Raw genomic sequence first — 14,621 nt, 5'->3', positions numbered from 1 at the left:
TCACTCCTTACAAAGGTCTGGAGAGTCAATGGTTTTAAAATATATTGGATCGACTCCTGTGGGGATAATACAGGGGAATGAGATGGTCTGCACCGATCTAGGTAGAGAGGATGCTTTTAATGGGGTGAATAGCCTCCTGTGATGAAATGACAAATATCCTAACATGCATGGGTAGACTAAGAGTTAGAAATGTATTCACATACACTGATCAGAGGACAGGACCTACCTTTAATGGGTTTGCCAGTAGCATGACCTGGGTGATGGCGGCTGGAGGCAGGATGGGATTAAATGGAGCCAGTTCAGTCCCTGACGGAGGTTGTAACTTCACTTTCATTGTCTGAGGATAAACAGAGTCAGTCCATTATCAGGATGCTGGCATCAGAGGGGAATGTGTTTGCGGGTGCTGTACCCAGGGGCTCCTTACCTTGGGTACTGCTGCCTGCAGTACGATGTTGGTGATGGGCAGAGGCGAGGTGTTGATCATGGAAATGACTATGACCAGCACGTCCAGCCTGGCGGGGGGGCAGTCCTTCGCAAAGTGCAACAGGATCCTGAAGCCGTTCTTGTCATACGCAGTCACTGGGAGAACACTACCTGTGATGGTGGGACGTATGACATTCACTGCATGATACCAGACACGGAGAAGCCATTCAGCATCATCTTGATCACAATCCCATTTGATCCGTCCAAACTACATTTCCATACAACTTCATGTGCTTTCCAAGGCTGTTACTGAATCGACATCACCAGCTGGCTCAGTTTATCCACCTTTGTTCTTTCACCCACTTACCACTGACCTGCTTCTCTCTTTTTTAGTCAAATTAAATAACTCACTGTTCTTTCTCAGCTGCACGGGAGCCTCGGGCCTACACTCCTACACCTTGGTACAAGTGAAATGCACGCAGTAGATGTGACATTCTCAAACAATCAATTTCCTGTCTCAACAAGTTTCACTTCCCTGAACTGTTGTGCTCTGTCATCACCTGTACAAACTGAGTCATGGACCGGTAACCACAGGCCCTTCCACTGGGGTGACTGGACATCTCTTGCCACTGCAGACTGGCCTCGATTTTGCTCACTCCCCCTTACATGTGGCTCTGGCAGCAGAGATAAGAAATACTCACTTGGTTTAATGGTCTCCAGAGGAACTAACACATTGGCAAGTGACACTTCTGGCGCTCCAGTTCGGAGGGGACTGACCGGCTGAGAGGACAGCGAGTGAAAAAGGGGGCTTCCCGGTGCTGCCAAGGGTGGGCACTGGCCACTGCCTCTCACTGTCCCAGACACCACACCCATCACATGAGAAGCACTAGGGTCAAAAATAAGTACAGACAAGTTTCCTTTGTGAAAAATATTCTACCACATCTCCCGTCCTTATCTGGGCCATTCTCCCAAACAATATCCCCTCTCCACACAGGAAGATGAGGAGAGTAAGGACAGGTGTCTTTAACAAGGATAAGCAGTATCTGCTTTCAGTTCTCACCCACTCCCTCCACCCTTCCTCCTTTCTCTTACCCCTCCCTCCTTTTCCCACCGTCCCTCCAACACATCCTCTCTCTTCCCTCCTTCCTCTTCCCCCTCGACCACCTCCCTCCCTCTCCCGTCCCTCCTTCCTCTTCAAACACCTCCTCCCTACATCTCCCCCTCCCTTCCACCACCATATCCTTCTGCCCTCCACCTCCTCCTACCAAATTGCGTCCCTCCCTCCCCCATGCCTTCGACACGTTGTCAGTAATGGAGCGGGCTGCGCACGACCCCCGTGCCGACTCACCCCCAGGGCTCCTCTCGGTGTTTCTGCTCCAGTGTGTTCAGGGTGAAGCTGCTGCTGAACGCCGCTGGGGACGAGGAGCCTGAGTCTCCTGGGAACAGGGGGAGTGTCTGGGTGGGCAGACGGGGGGCAGGGGCACTCACAGCTGCACTGGCTTTCAGAGAGAGAGGCATGGCAGGGGCATGAGTGAGTTGGGAAGCCAGGAATGAGTGAGAAGGGGGCTGCTCGAAGATGCTGGTATGGGAATGTGTTGCAGGAGTTGTGGAGGATATGGTCCCAGCAGGAGCGAGGGGCACAGTGAAGGGGTTGTCCATCTGGAACAGAAAACCACGTTAGAATCAAATTGAATTGACTTTATTTCTTACACCTTTCACATACATGAGTAGTAAAAATCTTTATGTTACGTCTCCATCTAAATGTGCAATGTGCAATCATAGTAATTTATAATAAATAGAACAGTCAGTGTAATATAGAGTACACTCAGATCAGTGTGAGTTCATCAGTCTGATGTCCTGGTGGAAGAAGCTGTCCCAGTGCCTGTTGGTCCTGGCTTTTATGCTGTGGTATCATTTCCCGGATGGTAGCAGCTGGAATAGTTTAAGGTTGGGGTGACTTGGGTCCCCAATGATCCTTCGGGCCCTTTTCACACACCTGTCTTTGTAAATGTCCTGAATCATGGGAAGTTCACGTCTACAGATGCACTGGGCTGTCCACACTACTCTCTGCAGAGTCCTGCGATTAAGGGAGGTACAAGTTCCCATACCAGGCAGTGATACAGCCAGTCAGGATGCTCTCAATTGTGCTCCTGTAGAAGGTTATTAGGATTTGGGGTCCCATACCAAACTTCCTCAACCATCTGAGGTGAAAGAGGCGCTGTTGATCTTTTTTCACCACACAGCTGGTGTGTGCAGACCACGTGAGGTCCTCGGTGATGTGGATGCCGAGGAACTTGAAGCTGTTTACCCTCTCAACCCCAGATCCATTGATGTCAATAGGGGTTAGCCCGTCTCCATTCCTCCTGTAATCCACAACCAGCTCCTTTGTTTTTGCACCATTGAGGGAGAGGCTGTTTTCGTGACATCACTGTGTCAGAGAGATGACTTCTTCCCTGTAGGCCACCTCGTTATTATGAGATTAGGTCAATCAATGTAGTGTTTTTGGCAAATTTAATTCGCATATTAGAGCTGTGGGTGGCGACACAGTCATGGGTGTACAGTGAGTAAAGGAGGGGACTTCGTACACAGCCCTATGGGGCTTCTGTATTGAGAGTCAGAGGGGTAGAGGTGAGGGAGCCCACTCTTACAACTGCTGGCGATCTGACAGGAAGTCCAGGATCCAGCTGCACAAGGCAGGGTCAAAGCCGAGCACTCTGAGCATCTTGTCAAGCCTGGATGGAACTATGGTGTTGAATGCTGAACCGTAATCCAAGGACAGCATTCTCACATAAGCATCCTTCTTCTCAGAATCAGGTTTATTATCACTGACATGTGACGTGAAATTTGTTAACTTAGCAGCAGCAGTTCAATGCAATACATAATCTAGTAGAGAGAGAGAAAAAAAATAATAACAAATAAAATAAACATAATACTAAGTAAACAAGTAAATCAATTTCATATATTGAATAGATGATTAAAAAATGTGCAAAAACAGAAATACTGTATATTAAATAAAGAGAGGTAGTGTCCAAAGCTTCAAAGTCCATTCAGGAATCGGATGGCAGAGGAAGAAGCTGTTCCTGAATCGCTGAGTGTGTGCCTTCAGGCTTCTGTACCTCCTACCCGATGGTAACAGTGAGAAAAGGACATGCCCTGGGTGCTGGAGGTCTTTAACAATGGACACTGCCTTTCTGAGACACCGCTCCCTAACGATGTCCTGGGTACTTTGTAGGCCAGTACCCAAGATGGAGCTGACTAGATTTACAACCTTCTGCAGATTCTTTCAGTCCTGTGCAGTAGCCCCTCCATACCAGACAGTGATGCAGCCTGTCAGAATGCTCTCCACGGTACAACTATAGAAGTTTTTGAGTGTATTTGTTGACATGCCAAACCGCTTGAAACTCCTAATAAAGTATAGCCACTGTCTTGCCTTCTTTATGACTACATCAATGTGTTGGGACCAGGTTAGATCCTCAGAGATCTTGACACCCAGGAACTTGAAACTGCTCACTCTCTCCACTTCTGATGCCTCTATGAGGATTGCTATGTGTTCCTTCATCTTACCCTTCCTGAAGTCCACAATCAGCTCTTTCGTCTTGCTGACGTTGAGTGCAAGGTTGTTGCTGCGACACCACTCCACTAGTTGGTATATCTTGCTCCTGTATGCCCATTCGTCGCCACCTGAGATTCTACTAACAATGGTTGTATCATCAGCAGGTTTACAGATGGTATTTGAGCTATGCCTAGCCACATAGTCATGGGTATATAGAGAGTAGAGGAGTGGGCTAAGCACACACCCCTGAGGTGCGGATCGTCAGTGAGGAGAAGATTTTATCACCAATCTGCACAGACTGTGGTCTTCTGGTTTGAAAGTCGAGGATCCAATTGCAGAGGGAGGGACGGAGGGACAGAGGCCCAGGTTCTGCAACTTCTCAATCAGGATTGTGGGAATGTTGGTATTAAATGCTGAGCTATAGTCGATGAACAGCATCCTGACGTAGGTGTTTGTGTTGTCCAGGTGGTCTAAAGCCGTGTGGAGAGCCAGTGAGATTGCATCTGCCGTTGACCTATTGTGGCGATAGGCAAATTGCAATGGGTCCAGGTCCTTGCTGAGGCAGGAGTTCAGTCCAGTCATAACCAAACTCTCAAAGCATTCTCCAGATGTGTAAGGATGGTATGCAGAGCAGTGGCTATGGCATCATCTGTCGATTGGTTGTCAAGTTGAAGGGGGTCCAGTTTGGGTGGTATCAAGCTGCAGATGCAATCCTCGACCAGCCTTTCAAAGCATTGAGGTGAGTGCAACAGGACGCCAGTCGTTCGGGCATGTTACCTTGGTCTTTTCTGGTACAAGGACCCAGGCGTGACCCAGTGTTAGGGCAGCTCTTCTGGGTGCCCATTACACACAGCAAGAGCCAGGTTCAAACAGGCAGCAATGGGTGCTGGGTGGGGAGGGGACGGCAGCAACGAGGGTCGGGCTGAGTCAGACAAACCACTCTACCAGTAAACTTTTCAGCGGAGGTTCACTACGCTCTTTATCGACACCGTTAAACAAAGGAGGATCATTCAGTCCTGAAAAGCAAGAACATGATTAATAGCACACTCAGAATGGTTCTGCACAAAACCATTTCTTCAACAAACCCTGGGACACCATATTCTACTGCCTCTCTCTCAGGGAAGTGCTCAGTGCCAACGATCCTTGAGCGGATGAGAACTCAGACAGCATTGAGTCACAAGTTTGTAACCAAGAGAATGGGCTGTTGCAGAAACACCAAACACAAGGGTGTCTCAGTCCATCCACAAGCAGACACAGAGGGCAAGGAATTACCACGGTAACAGCACAGGTCCAATGCAGTGGTCAGGACACAGGCCTCAGTGTGGGAGAGAGATTACTACAGTCCAGATGGTGACAGGCCGGCAGCATACAGGCTAAATTATTGGACTGGAAACAAGATTTTAGGTCACAAATTGAAACCCTACCTATAGCAAGGGAATTTAAATCTAACCAATTAAATATATCTGGAATAAGAAGATGGAATCAGTAACACTGACCACACAATACAGGATGGGGTGAGATTTCTGTAGTAGCAGCACAACATCACTAGAGTTGTGGATGATGGACCACTGGTGGCCGCAGAGACGCAGGATTCGTGATGCATTCATGAACGGCCATCATGCATTCATGATGCATGCATCCTGGTGCAGTTTGGTAGGTACTGATGACAGCCACATCGTTCTTCGCCTCCTTACAAGGAGGCCAAGAATGAATGTCGGATTGGCATTATTCACTGAATGGGAAACACACAGTTCAAAACAAGGACTTACAGGGAGTTTCCGGCTGTCTCAGGAATAAGGCTTGGATACAAGGCTTGCTGAGGGAATTGTTAGTTTCCACCAATGGGAAAGTGGCTTTTTAAGAATCCCTGATCCAATAAGTAATATCTCAGTTTAAAATATCCTGACTCACCATGATGAGGCGGCTAAAGAGATTCTGGAGGCATTAGTAATGATATTTCAAGAATCAATTGATTCTGGCATGGTTCCAGAGGAATGGAAAATTTCAAATGTCACTCCACTCTTCAGGAAAGGAGAGAGGGAGAAGAAAAGTTGGTCTGACCTCAGTGGTTGGGAAGATGTTGGAGTCAATTATTGAGGATGAGGTGTCAGGGTACCTGGAGGCACACGATAAAACAGGCCGTAGTCAGCATGAGAGGGCCGAAGATCAAAAGAGAGGGCATACAAGGAAGCCAGATCTAGTGGGAAGACAGAGGATTGGGAAACTTTCAAAAACTTGCAGAAGGAAACTAAGAAGGTCATTAGGAAGGAAAAGATGAATTATGAAAGGAAGCTGGTGACTAATATCAAAGAAGATACTAAAAGCTTTTTTAAGTGTATAAAGGGTAAAAGAGAGTCAAGGGTAGATATTGGACCAATAGAAAATGTCGCTGGAGATATTGTAATGAGAGATGCAGAGATGGCAGAGGAATTGAATGCGTATTTTGCATCAGTCTTCACAGTGGAAGATGTCTGCAGTATACCGGACATTCTAGAGTGTCAGGGAAGTGAAGTATGTGCAGTGAAAATTACGACTGAGAAGGTGCTCAGGTAGCTTAATGGTCTGAGGGTGGATAAATCTCCTGGACCTGATGGAATGCACTCTCGGGTTCTGAAGGAAGTAGCTGGAGAGATTGTTCAATGATGATCTTTCAAGAATCGATAGATTCTGGCATTGTACCGGATGACTGGAAAATTGCAAATGTTACTCCGCTATTTAAGAAAGGTGGGAGGCAGCAGAAAGGAAACTACAGACCTGTTAGTCTGACATCAGTGGTTGGAAAGTTGTTGGAATCGATTGTTAGGGATGAGATTACAGCATACTGGGAGGCACATGACAAGACAGGCCAAAGCCAGCATGGTTTCCTGAAAGGAAAATCCGGCATGACTAACCTTGGAGGAAATTACAAAGGAGAATGTAGTAGACATGGTGTATTTGGATTTTCAGAAGGCCTTCGACAAGGTGCTGCACATGAGGCTGCTTAGCAAGATAAGAGCCCATGGAATTACAGGGGAGTTACTAGCATGGGTGGAGCATTGGCTGATCGACAGAAAACAAGAGAGTGGGAATAAAGGGATCCTATTCTGGCTGGTTGCTGGTTACTACTGGAGTTCCACAGGGGTCGATGTTGGGACCACTGCTTTTTACGATGTACGTCAATGATTTGAACTACGGTATTAATGGATTTGTGGCTAAATTTGCCACTGATACAAAGATAGGTGGAGGAGCTGGTAGGGTTGAGGAAACAGAGAGCCTGCAGAGACTTGGATAATTTAGAGGAATGGGCAAAGAAGTGGCAAATGAAATACAATGTTGGAAAGTGTATGGTCATGCACTTTGGTGGAAGAAATAAACGGGCAAACTATTATTTAGATGGGGAGAGAATTCAAAATGTCCTTGTGCAAGATATCATAAAGGTTAACCTCCAGGTTGAGTCAGTTGTGAAGAAGGCGAATGCAATGTTGGCATTCATTTCTAGAGATATAGAATATAAGTGCAGGGAGCAGGTCTTTATTCTTTGGAGCGTAGAAGGTTGAGGGGGGACTTGATAGAGGTATTTAAAATTATGAGGGGGATAGATAGAGTTGGCGTGAATAGGCTTTTTCCATTGAGAGTAGGGGAGATTCAAACAAGGGGACATGAGTTGAGAGTCAGGGGGCAAAAGTTAAGGGGTAACACAAGGGGGAACTTCTTTACTCAGAGAGTGGTAGCTGTGTGGAATGAGCTTCCAGTAGAAGTGGTAGAGGCAGGTTCGATTTTGTCATTTAAAAAAAATTTAATAGGTATATGGACAGAAAAGGAATAGAGGGTTATGGGCTGAGTGCGGGTCAGTGAGACTAGGTGAGAGTAAGTGTTCGGGGCGGACTAGAAGGGCTGAGATGGCCTGTTTCCGTGCTGTAATTGTTATATGGTTATATGTGATGTTGAGGCTCTATAAGGCACTCGTGAGACCACACTTGGGAGTATTGTGTGCAGTTTTGGGTTCCTTATTTTACAAAGGATATACTGACATTGGAGAGGGTTTAGAGAAGATTCACGAGAATGATTCCTGGAATGAGAGGGTTACCACAAGAGGAACGTCTGGCTGCATTTGGGCTGTATTCCCTGGAGTTCAGGAGAATGAGAGGAGATCTCATAGAAACATTCCGAATGTTAAAAGGCCTGAACAGATAAGATATGGCGAAGTTATTTTCCATAGTAGGGGATTCTAGGACAAGAGGGTATAACTTCAGGATTGAAGGACGTCCATTTAGAACTGAGATGCGGATAAATTACTTGAGTCAGAGGGTGGTAAATCTGTGGAATTAGTTGCCATGAGCGGTTGTGGAAGCCAAGTCATTGGGTGTATTTAAGGCAGAGATAGATAGGTTCTTGATTAGCCAGGGCATCAAAGGGTATGGGGTGAAAGCAGGGGAGTGGGGATGACTGGAAGAATTGGATTAGTCCATGACTGAATGGTGGAGCAGCAGACTCAATGGGCTGAATGGCCTACTTCTGCTTCTATATTTTATGGTCTTATGACTTCCTTAAGGGAAAATCTTGCCTGACAAATCTGCTGGAATTCTTTGAAGAAATAACAAGCAGGACAGGCAAGACAGATAAAGGAGAATTGGTGGATGTTGTGTAAGGCCTTTGACAAGGTGCCACACATGAAGTTGCTTAACAAGGTAAGACCCATGGTATTACAGGAAAGAAACCAGCATGGATTGATTGGCAGGAGGCCAAGAATGGGAATAAAGGGTGCCTTTTCTAGTGGTCTGCCGGTGACTCCTGTTCCACAGGGGTCTATGTTAGAACCGCTTCTTTTTGCATTATATATCAACAAGTTAGATGACATAATTGATGGCTTTGTGGCCAGGTTTGCGGATGATACGGAGATGGGTGGAGGAGCAGATAGTAATGAGGAAATAGACAGGCTGCAGAAACACTTAGACAGTTTAGGAGAATGACAAAGAAATGGCCCATGGAATATAGTGTCGGGAAGTGTGTGGTCATTTAATTTGGTAGAAGAAATAAAAGGATAGACCATTTTGGAAATGGAGACAAAAGTCAAAAATCTGAGGTGCAAAGGTTCTTGGGAGTCCTTGTTGAGTTGAGTTGGTGGTGGTGGTGAGGAAGGCAGATGCAATGTTAGCAATCATTTCAAGAGGACTAGAATATAAAAGCAAGGATGTAATGTTGAGACTTTATAAAGCACTGGTGAGGCCTCACTTGGAGTATTGTGAGCAGTTTTGAGCCCCTTATCTTAGAAAGGATGTGCTGACATTGAACAGGGCTCAAAGGAGGTTCACGGAAATAATTATGGGATTGAAAGACTTGTTATATGAGGAGCACTTGGTGGCTCTGAGGCTCTACTCAGTGGAATTCAGAAAAATGTGGGGTGACCTCACTTAAACCTATCAAATGGTGAAAAGTCTTGATAGAGTGGATATGGAGATGTTTCCTATGGTGGGAGAGTGTAGGACCAGAAGACACAACCTCAGAACAGGGGGCATCGTTTTAGAACAAAGATGAGGAAGAATTTCTTTAGCCAGAGGGTGGTAAATCTGTGGAATTCATTGCCACAGGCAGCTGTAGAGGCCATGTCATTGGGGATATTTAGGGCAAAGGTTGATAGATTCTTGATTAGTCAGGGCATGAAAGGATAGGGGGAGACGGTGGGAGATTGGAGCTGAGAGGAAAATGGATCAGCCATGATCAAATGGTGGAGCAGACTCAGTTGGACCAAATGGCCTAACTCATCTCCTATATCTTATGGTCTCAGCACTAACGTCATGTTTAGCCACCCCAAAACTCATTGCTCACATGTAATAATACATTAGCGCACTGCCAACCGTGCGCGTGCAGGCCTCGGGGTCAGAGCACTTACCCAGTGAGAGCAGCTCCACGTCCAGTAGTCCCAAAGCACCAGCTGTACCGGGAGGCTGCTTGTTCACATCCGGCAGGCTGCTCAATCGGCACGTAGTGTCGCCCGAGACGTTTGGTGGAGGAGGGATGATGGGGAATATTGGAGCTACTGTGTGATCGGGCTTTGCAGAGGTCACATCCAACTCGGCCAAGTCAATCAGAGTCCCTGTATCACTGGCTCCAGCACTGCCTGCAAAACACACGGGGAGCTCATGTTAAACAGAGCCTGATCCCCAGAAACAGCCTGCTCAACGGCAACACCAGTGCTATTTTGTGGGCAGCAAACAAACAACTAATTATTCTATTAAATATACTTTTCCTGGGCTACGATCACTGCAATCCGCATCTTGTCATTTTGCTTTGGGGGCTGTGCTGCGGCCGTGGTGACCATTGCTGGAGATGGAGAGGCCTTCTCACTTGTTTGAAGCAACAGGGCCCGAGGCAGAGACAGGTAAACCGGGTGGGTTAGGGGGCAGGGGCTGAGAATCAGGTGTGTCAGGAGGTTGGTGAGGGGCAGGGACTGAGAATCAGGTGTGTCAGGAGGTGGGTGAGGGGCAGGGGCTGAGAATCAGGTGTGTCAGGAGGTGGGTGAGGGAGGAGAGGGCTGAGAATCAGGTGTGTCAGGAGGTGGGTGAGGGAGGAGAGGGCTGAGAATAAGGTGTGTCAGGAGGTGAGTGAGGGGCAGGGGGCTGAGAATCGTGTGTCAGTAGGTTGGTGAGGGGCAGGGGCTGAGAATCGTGTGTCGGGGTTAGTGAGGGAGGAGAGGGCTGAGAATCAGGTGTGTCAGGAGGTGAGTGAGGGGGCAGGGGCTGAGAATCAGGTGTGTCAGGAGGTGAGTGAGAGAGGAGAGGGCTGAGAATCAGGTGTGTCAGGAGGTTGGTGAGGGGCAGGGGATGAGAATCGTGTGTCAGGGGGTTGGTGAGGGGCAGGGGCTGAGAATCAGGTGTGTCAGGAGGTGAGTGAGGGAGGAGAGGGCTGAGAATCAGGTGTGTCAGGAGGTGAGTGAGGGGGCAGGGGCTGAGAATCAGGTGTGTCAGGAGGTGAGTGAGGGAGGAGAGGGCTGAGAATCAGGTGTGTCAGGAGGTTGGTGAGGGAGGAGAGGGCTGAGAATCAGGTGTGTCAGGAGGTGAGTGAGGGAGGAGAGGGCTGAGAATCAGGTGTGTCAGGAGGTGAGTGAGGGAGGAGAGGGCTGAGAATAAGGTGTGTCAGGAGGTGAGTGAGGGGCAGGGGGCTGAGAATCGTGTGTCAGTAGGTTGGTGAGGGGCAGGGGCTGAGAATCGTGTGTCAGGGGGTTAGTGAGGGAGGAGAGGGCTGAGAATCAGGTGTGTCAGGAGGTTGGTGAGGGGCAGGGGCTGAGAATCGTGTGTCAGGGGGTTGGTGAGGGGCAGGGGCTGAGAATCAGGAGTGTCAGGAGGTGAGTGAGGGAGCAGAGGGCTGAGAATCAGGTGTGTCAGGAGGTGAGTGAGGGGGCAGGGGCTGAGAATCAGGTGTGTCAGGAGGTGAGTGAGGGAGGAGAGGGCTGAGAATCAGGTGTGTCAGGAGGTTGGTGAGGGGCAGGGGCTGAGAATCGTGTGTCAGGGGGTTGGTGAGGGGCAGGGGCTGAGAATCAGGTGTGTCAGGAGGTGAGTGAGGGAGGAGAGGGCTGAGAATCAGGTGTGTCAGGAGGTGGGTGAGGGGGCTGAGAATCAGGTGTGTCAGGAGGTGAGTGAGGGGGCAGAGGCTGAGAATCAGGTGTGTTAGGAGGTGAGTGAGGGAGGAGAGGGCTGAGAATCAGGTGTGTCAGGAGGTTGGTGAGGGGCAGGGGCTGAGAATCGTGTGTCAGGGGGTTGGTGAGGGGCAGGGCTGAGAATCGTGTGTTAGGGGGTTGGTGAGGGGCAGGGGCTGAGAATCAGGTGTGTCAGGAGGTTGGTGAGGGGCAGGGGCTGAGAATCAGGTGTGTCAGGAGGTTGGTGAGGGGCAGGGGCTGAGAATCATGTCTCAGGGGGTTGGTGAGGGAGGAGAGGGCTGAGAATCAGGTGTGTCAGGAGGTGAGTGAGGGAGGAGAGGGCTGAGAATCAGGTGTGTCAGGAGGTGAGTGAGGAAGGAGAGGCTGAGAATCAGGTGTGTCAGGAGGTGAGTGAGGGGCAGGGGCTGAGAATCAGGTGTGTCAGGAGGTGAGTGAGGGGCAGGGGCTGAGAATCAGGTGCGTCAGGAGGTGAGTGAGGGAGGAGGGGCTGAGAATCAGGTGTGTCAGGAGGTGAGTGAGGGAGGAGAGGGCTGAGAATCAGGTGTGTCAGGAGGTGACTGAGGGAGGAGGGGGCTGAGAATCAGGTGTGTCAGGAGGTGAGTGAGGGAGGAGAGGGCTGAGAATCAGGTGTGTCAGGAGGTGAGTGAGGGAGGAGGGGGCTGAGAATCAGGTGTGTCAGGAGGTGAGTGAGGGAGGAGGGGGCTGAGAATCAGGTGTGTCAGGAGGTGAGTGAGGGAGGAGAGGGCTGAGAATCAGGTGTGTCAGGAGGTTGGTGAGGGAGGAGAGGGCTGAGAATCAGGTGTGTCAGGAGGTGGGTGAGGGAGGAGAGGGCTGAGAATCAGGTGTGTCAGGAGGTGAGTGAGGGAGGAGAGGGCTGAGAATCAGGTGTGTCAGGAGGTTGAATGAGGGAGGAGAGGGCTGAGAATCAGGTGTGTCAGGAGGTTGGTGAGGGGCAGGGGGCTGAGAATCGTGTGTCAGGAGGTGGGTGAGGGAGGAGAGGGCTGAGAATCAGGTGTGTCAGGAGGTGAGTGAGGGAGGAGAGGGCTGAGAATCAGGTGTGTCAGGAGGTGAGTGAGGGAGGAGAGGGCTGAGAATCAGGTGTGTCAGAAGGTGAGTGAGGGAGGAGAGGGCTGAGAATCAGGTGTGTCAGGAGGTGAGTGAGGGAGGAGAGGGCTGAGAATCAGGTGTGTCAGGAGGTGAGTGAGGGAGGAGAGGGCTGAGAATAAGGTGTGTCAGGAGGTGGTGATGGGCAGGGGCTGAGAATCGTGTGTCAGGAGGTTGGTGAGGGGCAGGGGCTGAGAATCAGGTGTGTCAGGAGGTGAGTGAGGGAGGAGAGGGCTGAGAATCAGGTGTGTCAGGAGGTGGGTGAGGGGGCTGAGAATCAGGTGTGTCAGGAGATTGGTGAGGGGGCAGCGGCTGAGAATCAGGTGTGTCAGGAGGTTGGTGAGGGAGGAGAGGGCTGAGAATCAGGTGTGTCAGGAGGTGGGTGAGGGAGGAGAGGGCTGAGAATCAGCTGTGTCAGGATGTGAGTGAGGGAGGAGAGGGCTGAGAATCAGGTGTGTCAGGAGGTGAGTGTGGGAGGAGAGGGCTGAGAATCAGGTGTGTCAGGAGGTGAGTGAGGGGCAGGGGGCTGAGAATCGTGTGTCAGGAGGTTGGTGAGGGGCAGGGGCTGAGAATCAGGTGTGTCAGGAGGTTGGTGAGGGGCAGGGGCTGAGAATCAGGTGTGTCAGGAGGTTGGTGAGGGGCAGGGGCTGAGAATCGTGTGTCAGGGGGTTAGTGAGGGAGGAGAGGGCTGAGAATCAGGTGTGTCAGGAGGTGAGTGAGGGGGCAGGGGCTGAGAAACAGGTATGTCAGGAGGTGAGTGAGGGAGGAGAGGGCTGAGAATCAGGTGTGTCAGGAGGTTGGTGAGGGGCAGGGGCTGAGAATCGTGTGTCATGGTGTTGGTGAGGGGCAGGGGCTGAGAATCAGGTGTGTCAGGAGGTGAGTGAGGGAGGAGAGGGCTGAGAATCAGGTGTGTCAGGAGGTGAGTGAGGGGGCAGGGGCTGAGAATCAGGTGTGTCAGGAGGTGAGTGAGGGAGGAGAGGGCTGAGAATCAGGTGTGTCAGGAGGTTGGTGACGGAGGAGAGGGCTGAGAATCAGGTGTGTCAGGAGGTGGGTGAGGGAGGAGAGGGCTGAGAATCAGGTGTGTCAGGAGGTGAGTGAGGGAGGAGAGGGCCGAGAATCAGGTGTGTCAGGAGGTGAGTGAGGGAGGAGAGGGCTGAGAATAAGGTGTGTCAGGAGGTGAGTGAGGGGCAGGGGGCTGAGAATCGTGCGTCAGTAGGTTGGTGAGGGGCAGGGGCTGAGAATCGTGTGTCAGGGGGTTAGTGAGGGAGGAGAGGGCTGAGAATCAGGTGTGTCAGGAGGTGAGTGAGGGGGCAGGGGCTGAGAATCAGGTGTGTCAGGAGGTGAGTGAGGGAGGAGAGGGCTGAGAATCAGGTGTGTCAGGAGGTTGGTGAGGGGCAGGGGCTGAGAATCGTGTGTCAGGGGGTTGGTGAGGGGCAGGGGCTGAGAATCAGGTGTGTCAGGAGGTGAGTGAGGGAGGAGAGGGCTGAGAATCAGCTGTGTCAGGAGGTGAGTGAGGGGGCAGGGGCTGAGAATCAGGTGTGTCAGGAGGTGAGTGAGGGAGGAGAAGGCTGAGAATCAGGTGTGTCAGGAGGTTGGTGAGGGGCAGGGGCTGAGAATCGCGTGTCAGGGGGTTGGTGAGGGGCAGGGGCTGAGAATCAGGTGTGTCAGGAGGTGAGTGAGGGAGGAGAGGGCTGAAAATCAGGTGTGTCAGGAGGTGGGTGAGGGGGCTGAGAATCAGGTGTGTCAGGAGGTGAGTGAGGGGGCAGGGGCTGAGAATCAGGTGTGTTAGGAGGTGAGTGAGGGAGGAGAGGGCTGAGAATCAGGTGTGTCAGGAGGTTGGTGAGGGGCAGGGGTTGAGAATCGTGTGTCAGGGGGTTGGTGAGGGGCAGGGGCTGAGAATCGTGTGTC

The 14,621-nt window shown here is 50.5% G+C and overlaps 1 protein-coding gene across 2 annotated transcripts in view; it reads right to left on the bottom strand.

Moving 5' to 3' along the window:
* Positions 1-14,621, bottom strand: part of gga3b (golgi associated, gamma adaptin ear containing, ARF binding protein 3b) — a 59,201-nt gene that overhangs the window by 14,205 nt on the left and 30,375 nt on the right. For both annotated transcript variants that reach the window (XM_073026623.1, XM_073026622.1), the window contains 6 exons: positions 9,846-10,073; positions 4,922-4,992; positions 1,772-2,082; positions 1,125-1,309; positions 425-594; positions 227-337 (listed from right to left, as the gene is read on the bottom strand). In XM_073026623.1, the coding sequence (XP_072882724.1) occupies positions 227-337; positions 425-594; positions 1,125-1,309; positions 1,772-2,082; positions 4,922-4,992; positions 9,846-10,073 (1,076 nt within the window). The remainder of the gene's footprint in view (positions 1-226; positions 338-424; positions 595-1,124; positions 1,310-1,771; positions 2,083-4,921; positions 4,993-9,845; positions 10,074-14,621) is intronic.

This window comes from Hemitrygon akajei, chromosome 22, assembly GCF_048418815.1.
Source record: "Hemitrygon akajei chromosome 22, sHemAka1.3, whole genome shotgun sequence".
In the NCBI taxonomy this organism is placed as follows: Eukaryota; Metazoa; Chordata; class Chondrichthyes; order Myliobatiformes; family Dasyatidae; genus Hemitrygon; species Hemitrygon akajei.
This window is presented reverse-complemented; position numbering and strand designations above follow the sequence as displayed.